This window comes from Pelodiscus sinensis, chromosome 21 (assembly GCF_049634645.1).
Source record: "Pelodiscus sinensis isolate JC-2024 chromosome 21, ASM4963464v1, whole genome shotgun sequence".
NCBI lineage: Eukaryota > Metazoa > Chordata > Testudines > Trionychidae > Pelodiscus > Pelodiscus sinensis.
This window is the reverse complement of record NC_134731.1, coordinates 4,079,237-4,088,937: the sequence shown is the minus strand read 5'-3', so window position 1 is coordinate 4,088,937 and position 9,701 is coordinate 4,079,237. Positions and strand designations below refer to the sequence as shown.

The window sequence follows — 9,701 nt, the reverse complement described above, 5'->3', positions numbered from 1 at the left end:
AAGGCCCCGGTACATCCCCCCCTTCCAAGCCCGGCACGCCTAGGGCTCCGGGCGCTACCGCAGCCGGCGGCTGGGGCTTACAAGGCGAAGCGCAGCCCGGGCGCAGAACCGCCTTCCCCGCCCGCGCCCCCTCGTCTGCATCCAGGGGCGCAGTTCGCAACGGGGGGCTCCCCTCCCGTCGGGCGAGGCGGCTCCCCCCTTGCTGGGAGCCCGGGCCCCGCGGGGGACAGGGAGCCGGGCCAGCCCGCCCCGCCCCGGGAGGGACCCCGGGCAGCTCCCTGCGCTGGGGGGGGAGGCTCCGCGCCCCCAGCCCCTTCTCCCACCGCCGCCACGTGACGGGGCCGGGCGCGAGGAGCCGCCCACCGCGGGGGAGGCGGCCGGGGAGCGGGACACCTGCCCGCAGCCGGCACCGCGCTCGCTCCCTGCCCCGCGCGGCTCCACGTGGGCGGCCGGATCCCGGGGGCCCGCGCGCGCCGCTCGGATGCGGCCCTGAGGCTGCCCCGGGGGGGCCCGGAGCCGCGCCCCGCCCCGTGCAGGCGCTGCCGGAGCGGCGGGAGAAAGCGGCCGGCGGGGGCCCGGCCCCGGCCTCGGAGGATGTTCAGCTGCGTGGGCGGCTTCTGGGCCCTGCTGGCCGCCTGCCTGGTGGCCGCCTGCGGCTTCGGCTTCCTCTCGCCGGCCTGGATCGTCAAGGGGCCGCGCCTGCACCCGGCCCACGACGAGCTCAGCTTCGGCTTGCTGTGGCCCTGCCCCGAGGCGCCGGGGCGCCGGGCCCGCTGCGCCGCCCTCGGGGGCCTGGGCGAGTTCCGCCAGATCCCCTCCGGCGCCTGGCAGGTGAGCGGCGCGGGGGGGCGGCTGCTGCCTGGGCTTCGCCCCCTCCTCACCGGGGCTTTGGGGCCGGTTCGGAGTGCGCCCTCCCCCCACGTGCTGGGGGTCTGACAGGAGCAGCCCCGCTGCACCGTGGGGCTGGGCTGAGCGGCAGAGGGGGGTTAGGAGCAGCCCCGCTGCGCCGTGGGGCTGGGCTGAGCGGCAGAGGGGGGTTAGGAGCAGCCCCGCTGCGCCGTGGGGCTGGGCTGAGCGGCAGAGGGGGTTCAGGAGCAGCCCCGCTGCACCGTGGGGCTGGGCTGTGCGGCAGAGGGGGTTTAGGAGCAGCCCTGCTGCACCTTGGGGCTGGGCTGTGCGGCAGAGGGGGTTTAGGAGCAGCCCCGCTGCGCCGTGGGGCTGGGCTGTGCGGCAGAGGGGGTTTAGGAGCAGCCCTGCTGCACCTTGGGGCTGGGCTGTGCGGCAGAGGGGGGTTAGGAGCAGCCCCGCTGCACCGTGGGGCTGGGCTGTGCGGCAGAGGGGGTTTAGGAGCAGCCCCGCTGCACCGTGGGGCTGGGCTGTGCGGCAGAGGGGGTTAGGAGCAGCCCCGCTGCACCGTGGGGCTGGGCTGTGCGGCAGAGGGGGTTTAGGAGCAGCCCCGCTGCACCGTGGGGCTGGGCTGTGCGGCAGAGGGGGTTAGGAGCAGCCCCGCTGCACCGTGGGGCTGGGCTGTGCGGCAGAGGGGGTTAGGAGCAGCCCCGCTGCACCGTGGGGCTGGGCTGTGCGGCAGAGGGGGTTTAGGAGCAGCCCCGCTGCACCTTGGGGCTGGGCTGTGCGGCAGAGGGGGGTTAGGAGCAGCCCTGCAGCATCTTGGGGCTGGGCTGTGCGGCAGAGGGGGTTTAGGAGCAGCCCTGCTGCACCGTGGGGCTGTGTTGTGCTGCAGAGGGGGTTTAGGAGCAGCCCTGCTGCACCTTGGGGCTGTGTTGTGCTGCAGAGGGGGTTTAGGAGCAGCCCTGCAGCATCTTGGAGGCAGGGCTGTGCAGGAGAGAGGGTTTAGGCATAGCCCTACACCCTGGAGATATAGTCTGGCTGGGCTGTGCCGTGGAGAGGATTTAGGCACAGCCCTACACCCTGGAGATATAGTCTGGCTGGGCTGTGCCGTGGAGAGGATTTAGGCACAGCCCTACACCCTGGAGGTATAGCCTGGCTGGGCTGGGCCGTGGAGGGGGTTTAGGAGCAGTCCTGCTGCACCCAGGGGATACCTAGCCCAGCACATGCACACAAGGGACAGAGGAGCTGAAGTCTGCCAAGGGTGAGCCGGGCTGGTCCAGACTCTGATTTCGCCCTCCTCCCTGCTCCCCCGTGGCAATCGGGAATGTCCCCGGGGGAGCCAGGACGGGTGTCAGCGAGGACCGGACTGGCTCCGAGCCCAGGGCACGTCCCCAGAGCAGGGTTAGCCGGTGCTGAGAGTGTCAGTCCGATGTCAGGATCCAGCCCAGCAGAGCGCGGCGCCCATTAGCCGGGCTGCACTGAACATCTCAATCCAATTAGGCCGGCTGGCGGTGCGAGTATTCGCATTAGCTTCCCCACACGTGTCTATTTCAGGAGCAGATCCTGGTGGGGCCGGCCCGGGGGCACTGGACGTACCTACACAGGGTATCTCTCCAGCCTGAAGGCAGTTGCCTTCTCCCCGGTGATGGCTCCCGTGAGCAGGGGGGATGAGGCAGGTTACTGCCAGGTCACCAGGACGCACGAATCTGCTTTCCCCCCAAGCCTCAGGCGATGATCTGGGTTGTGCTGCTCGGCCCGCTGCCCCGCACGGAGCGAACGGAGGTGCCCATCTCTTTGCAAGAACTTTAGGATTCAACTTCTGAGTCCTACATCCCCGGGTGGGAACCTCACTGGTACCCGGATATCAGTGGGGATAAGATATAGACGCTGCAGGCGAATGTAGCCCTACGAATGGGAGAGAAAACGGGGGAAAGAAACGGAACAGGTTTTGTGCACTTGAAACTGTTGTTCTTCCCACGGTACCTGCGCAGGGGAGACGGCAGGTGGTACCAGCATCTTTTGTGTCTTACCAGCCCCAGCACCCAAGGGTTTGGCCAACTGTGGCAGGGTAAACTTGTCTTTTGCAAGCGTTGATTTGGGTGGGAGCGGTCAATCCATGTGCCACTGAAAATCTGTCCCTTGTGACTCTGAAAATCTATCCCTGTCCTGGGATGTTCGTGCCTCTTTGCTCCTTCTGCCCTTTTTGGCGGTCTCTTGCTGTTGCCAAACAAAAAGTTACCTGGCCTGGGGGTTCTTTGGCTAGTTCTGCTTAGAATTCAGGACAGGCCTGTCTGGCTGGCGGAGCTGGGATTATTCTGCTGCCTTTGTACGCTAGATGCACCCTTTGAAATGCTTCCAGAATAAGGGTTTAAGCGCCAAACTGGTGGCTTATTCCCCTCCTTAATTCCCAGTCTTGCTTCCTTTCCGCTTATTCCTGGCTTGTAATGGTGGAGGCTCTGGTTATCATTTTGCTACGTTTCCAATCCTGCCCAGCATTGCTCGGTCGCTGGAATCCCACACCAGGGATGAATCGAGGGAAGGTCACGCCTTGGGCTTGACACAATGGGGCATTTAGTGGCTGAATTTCTCAGGCTGTCATGGAAGCAAACAGTTCTCACTTTAAGGAAGCAAGTTGCACAGGCTATTGTGTGTTTGACCAGTCAGCGGTCGCTAGTGTCATTAATAACACGTACACAATTTGCCTGCTGCAGGGTAGAGCAGGCTACCGGTAATGCTTCGTGGTTGTGCAGTAAAGTAGTTCTTTAAAAGTCATTCTGTTTTTAAAAGGGACGTTTATTCAGACGGACACTTCCAGGCCATACGGTATCTTTAAAGAGCAGAATGAAGCACAATAGTGATTCGTTCCAACACGATGCCGCTATGAGCTTTGGGCTGTAATATCCTTTTAAGAAATACAGACTACAAAGGCGCAGAGCTTCCTGAATGGATCTGTGCTTGGAACACATTTTTGGATACGGTAGGGTGAGACACAGCGTGCACAAGGTCTTGGTTACATTTCCGTCCCCTCAATTCAATATTTCGGAGGGGTTAATAAAGAACAGCGCGCACACAATGCGGTTTGCTTCGGTGGAATGGAAAGGAACTTCCTCCGGATGGCTTGGAGTCATGACACAGATGCCTTTTGTACTGGTTTGTACGAGCAGGTAGAAGGGAAGCACTGCGATCTTCACAAGAAACAGACAAACACAGCAAGCAAATGGTCTGGTAGCACTTCATAGACTAACAAAACATGGAGATGGGAGCATGAGCTTTCGTGGGCACAGCCCACTTCTTCAGATGCCCGGAGTTATGAGTAGGGGATAAGAAAACTTGAAATAAATAGGAGAGGGAAAGCGGGGGGAAGAGAAAGACAGAGCAGACAGAGTATCTTTGTCCCCCCCCCTTCCCTTCTCCTATTTATTTCGAGTTTTCTTATCCCCTAGTCATAACTCCGGTCATCTGAAGAAGTGGGCTGTGCCCACGAAAGCTTTTGTTCCCATCTCCATGTTTTGTTAGTCTATAAAGTGCTACCAGACCATTTGCTTGCTGTTTTTTTTCTGTAACAGACTAACTGGGCTACCCCCTGCAGCTTCTGCACAAAAACAGGGTTGCTTTGACTTTCCTGTGCAATCCACTGTAGGGAGCAGTCTGGGCTGTATAAACCCACAAGAACTGGTCCAAAACCCAAACATGAGTCAGGGTTTAACTAGCTATGAGATTGGTTATTTAAAAAAAATGTATCCTGATCTCAAGCCACTGTGGGTTTTTTCTTTTCTTTCTGCTTTTTGAACCTTCAGAATTCACTCAGGTCATGTGCTTAAACTTTTCCCTGAATCTGGAGAGCTAGATTTTTTTTAAAAAAATTTTTTGCATGAAGGCTGAGATTCTCATTTCCACTTGACTCTGAGAACTGGATCTTTAAAGAAAAAAATAATCTTGAGAATCTCTGGTTTAAATCGCCAGCGTTGGCTGCCTGGCCAATAGAGGAAGGATGATTCAGTGGTCAAAGCACTGTGTAGGCTGTGAGATCTGTGTTCCATGTTCCTCTCTGCCACAGGCTTGTGACCCTGGGCAAGTCACTTAATATTTCTGTGCCTTATGTGCACATGGGGGATAATAATACTTCCTACCCTCTGCTGCGTATGTGGCCTGTGAAAAATCCACTGCTAATGTGGCCCGTGCCCTCTCCTCCCGCTTGCCGAGATGTAAGCCCAAACAAAGCAGATACTGCATTTCAAACATTTCCCTGTTCAAATGTGCTGATTTTGCAAGGGAGCAGGGGGAGCATTCAGCGCGGCAAATGATCGTTAATGCGGGTGTTTGCACTTGGGGGATTATGTTAATCATCCTACAAATGCTGCTTTGAATCATGCCTAGAGGTTAATTACCATGCCTTTCTTCTCTTAAGAGGGCCTTTTGGTCTGCGTGGAATTGCTCGCTTTTTTTGCCTTCTCTATAATTACTTTTGCAGCTCTGCAATATCTAGGGTACCTTTTAATTTAACTCCATCAGCCCCCTAGGAAGTGCGGCCTTCCCCACCTGTTCAGGTTTACGTATCCAGCCTTAGAGCGGTGCATGTTCCTTCTCATAGAACCATGCAGAAAAGAGACAGACTCAGCAGGCAGGTAAAAGCAGCTGGCTGGGGGTGTTCCCACCCGTCAAAGACTACGCCAGCCCCTAGATTATCACCCCCCAGGTGTCCTTTAGGGAGGGTGAAGCTGAAGCCCCCCCCCAATTTATATAGGAGCATCGCTGGCTGTTCTCCTTCATCTGGGGGTGAGGGGAAAATGCCCAATTTGCTGCATTCTCACTCTGGCTGGGGAGCGCAGGGGGCAGACAGACCTGCACCTGCTCCAGCCGGGGGACATGCACCCTTCCCCAGGCTGTGCCTGGTGGAGCTGCAGCTGCCATGGAGAGGCCCTTCTCCCTTGGCTCTAAGCTGCTGTGGTGAGAGAGGGCTGGGACAGTCCTGTCTCCACAGGGCAGCCTGCATCCTGAACCCCTCCGCCCCCCCCCCCCCACCTCAGAGCAGAGATTCACATGCAGCCGGGACACTTTCATTTTATCTTCCAAACGCCAAAAGTTAATTGAGTCAAGGACCCGGGCAACACTGGGTAAATCTTCTACTTTACATATGGAGAGATGAGGTTGGTATGTCTCATGTCAGGCGCTGCAGTTTGGAAGCGAATCCTTACTGCTTTCAAATGGCTGTTTCCCCCACCTCCCAGGTAGATAGTTCACCTGGAAATACATTGGCCATCAGGGGCGTTCCAAAGCCTGAAAATAATCAGAGGCTGTTTGCCTCTGAAGAATCTAGACGAGGCTGAACACTCTGTGAGTACAAAGTACGGGAATTCAGGCGGAGAATGGGGGATTTGCCTACCCCAGGGAGAGCCCTGGTCTGATGAAGTCTGGGGTCTTGTCTTGAGCAGGATTCAATGCTCAGGCTGCAGCAGAAGTCCAAGCAAACCTCATAATGTGCCTAGCCAGTGGATCAGATACCAAGAGGATGGGCATGGCATGAAAACAGCCATGCTAGGGAAGGTGTGTGTGTGTGTGTGTGTGGGTGGGAGGGGGGATTCTTTCTTGGACCCTTTTGGGGTTGGCCTGGAATAGGGCCAGCCCAGAACATTTTGGCACCTGAGGCGGGGAGCTCAAATGACGCCCCCATGTCCCCTCGCTTGGGCCAAAACTTTGAAAGGTCTCAGTTCTGCCTTCTCCCTGTTCTACCTCTCTCAGGGTCCTGCTCTGCTACCTACATATGCACCAGCAGCAGACACAATTTTCTACACTCTGGTTCCTAGTGGCGCTCATCTCCCTTCCCCCCAGTCTGGCACATGAGGCAGCTGCCTCAGTTTGCCTCATGGTAGGGCCAGCCCTGGCCTGGAACTAATCCACTCTTGTTGTGTAGCTTCTCTTGTAATACTTTGGCTGATTCCCTTTGTGATCTTAGCTGGTGACCCTGGGCCAGGGGTTTAAAGGTGTGTAGGTTCTGATGTTGCAGGTAAGTGCCCCATGTTATTGTCAAAGCGCCCATCTGTCTGACTCCCACTGAAAAATCCCAATAGATGTTCCTATTTAGCTTGCAAGTTCTTTGGGGCTGGGGTTGTCTTGTCCTGCATTTATACAGCGCCTGGCACAAAAATAATAAGACTCTGACTCCCGTACATTGATGCAGGGGGAACTCGTGAACGGCAGCTTGCCGGATCAGGACTTTGATTTGGCAGGAATGGTCAACATTTGGGGGAGGGATAGCTCAGTTGTTTGAGCATTGGCCTGCTAAACCTAGGGTTGTGAGTTCAATCCTTGTGGAGGCCATTTAGGGATTTGGGGCAAAAATGTATACTTGGTCCTACAGTGAAGGCAGCAGACTGGACTCAATGACCTTTCAAGGTTCCTTCCAGTTCTAGGAGACAGGCAATCTCCATTAATTAACAAACAAATGGGTTGAGTCCCCAGTACGAGAACCCTCACACTGGAGCAGCTGCTGTCAGTGACTTGGATTCCCAATTATGCTCAGACAGCATTGGCTGGAGGGGCATGGTGGCATTTCTGAACCCGGTGTATTGCTTAGCTGAGGATGTTTATGGTGTTTCAATAGGCATCCTGAGTTCTGTGACCTATCGCCACTGAATGGAACAGATCCCTGACCATGGGAATGCAGAATTTCTGAATTGGACCAGGTTTCCCCTCAGCAAAGTGCTTAAACCTGTGCTGAGCTTGGAACATGTGAGCCATCCCTGCTGTGAAGTCCTCAGGGGCTCACTTAGCCCTGTCTCCAATAGCAGCCAGACCCGGATGATGTAAAACCGCCATCATGGACCATTCTACAACAGCACTGTGGGAAACTTTTTTTTTTCATCTAGGTACTGAGTGGTTGGCTTGCCCTTTTTTAACTTCTTTCCTACCTAATGCAACTGTCGTTGATACTTTTATTGTTCATCCTACCTCTAGTTAATTGTATTAAGAACTCTTTGCCTCAGTAATACCTTGTGGCAGTGAGTTCCACAGATGGCTTATTTCCATCCATCTGCGTGCTTAGAGCTTGAGCATCATGGAAGGTTTCAGTCAAGAGCACGATGTTCATCTGGTTTACCCCTTTTAGTCGTTTCATTAATCAGCAAACAATAACTAGGGTCCATCTTGTGTCAAAGGTTGTGAAGAAAAGTTGAAAATATTCATTTGCCATTACTTCTCATTGAAACAGACTGCAGAAGTGACTCTATCAGGAATCAGATTATGCTCTTCAGGTTCTTGGACTACACCCATCACCATGGTATTGGGGCTGCTCTCAGGGTGCATCACATGATGTGACTCTTCTGCATTGTGCATGGTTCCTTCCTTATTTCTCTCACAAGGAGCAAAATTGTATTAGGCTTCTATTACCTGCTTTTTGTTTTATTCATGAAACCTTCATGTTGGAGAATTGAGCCTTGTGCTTGGACTGGACACTATGGCATGCTATGGAACAGAGAAAATGAGCTTCAGAGAGGAAGCGAGGGCTTGCAGCTAGGACAAGGGATCAGAAGTCCAAAAAGCAGCTTCAGTTTTGAGTAGGTTAATTGAATAGTTGATTAATCTCATGAATTCTTATCGGTTATTCTCCTGTTCTGTAGTCCCCGGTGGTGGGGCTGGCAGCTAGTAGAGTGCCAGGTGGGAGCTGGTCTGTGAGGGGAGCCAGTTTAAAAACCAGATCCCTTCGTGGACCAGTTGTCTGTTGTCTTGCGCTGCTGCCTCTGCTACAGAGGCAGCAGCCCCTGTCCTGGGGAGGGAGGGATGGAATGAGGGAGAGCTGAGCTCCGAGACCCGGTGCAAGCCAGAACTCAGCTACTAATACACTTTAAATGCAGAGCTGCAGCAGGAGTAGGTCCCAGGCCCAGCGGGAGCCAGGCCTGCTGGCCAGCCTGCTAAAAATGTATTTGCGGGGAGGTGGGGCTGGAAATGTATGTAGTCGAAAGCATTAACTGATAAGCTTTTGCTTAAAATGGGGCAAACAGCATCTCCCAGGGGCATGGTGGCTGCATTGTTTGTAAGCGGGTTGGATGTTGATGGGAGGTGAGCATCGGAACTCCCGATTGGCTCACGTCAGGATTATTTTTGATAAGTTCAGGTAAACGTGGAATGGAACCCTTTGTTTCAATGAGAGGTCGAGCGCTGGCTACAGCCCTCAGAGGGCGATGCTTTTACTTTCGAAAAGGTCCACAGAAAATGGCGCCTGTTGGACGCTCATGACAGGAATGGCCGGAGTAAAATAAACAGTGGGACGTGACCTACCTCCTCCGGTGTCACCTTTCTAAGGACTCAAGTTTCTGCTGCGTCAGTGTCTCTCCCATGTTCTGTGGCCACTCCTAGGAGAGCCCAGTGTGAGTTTTGCTAAACCACAGGGGTGACTCTTCAGGGCCACCGTGTATTCCCCCAGGCTCCCAGACAGGACGGAGCTGCTTACAGGACACGAAGAAGACAGTTGGCTGCTGTCCCCTTCCAGTCAGGGCCCTCGCCGAAGAGCCTTTGCCCGAAGAAGCAGACCGGCGTGTTTGTGAGCGGCAGTGAGTTCTCCCGGCCTGGAATGATTAGCTCCGCTCTGCCACTCCCATGAGGGAGGAGAGGCCTCATCCCAGTGGCAGCCTGCTGGTGGAAAGGTCTGAGCGGGGGCCCAGTGACAGTGCGCTGCATGCTGTCTAATTAAAATTTCATTAAGTCGGTTTGCATCTCTTGAGGGAGGGTCACAGGCCCACCATTGATGTGCTAATGCCCCTTCCTTTCTCTTCCACCATCATCCATCATCCTGTTAGTTACAAATGGTGCTGTTTTATCTGCTGTCCCCTGTCCCCAGACACTATGGGCCTGGGAAA

The 9,701-nt window shown here is 55.3% G+C and overlaps 1 protein-coding gene across 1 annotated transcript in view; it reads left to right on the top strand.

Annotated features, from left to right (window-relative positions):
- The first annotated feature begins 445 nt into the window (after positions 1-445).
- The window catches only part of LHFPL7 (LHFPL tetraspan subfamily member 7), a 158,761-nt gene continuing 149,505 nt past the window's right edge, over positions 446-9,701 (top strand). The window contains exon 1 of the mRNA XM_075904644.1: positions 446-831. Within this exon, the coding sequence (XP_075760759.1) occupies positions 595-831 (237 nt within the window). The 5' untranslated portion in view covers positions 446-594. The remainder of the gene's footprint in view (positions 832-9,701) is intronic.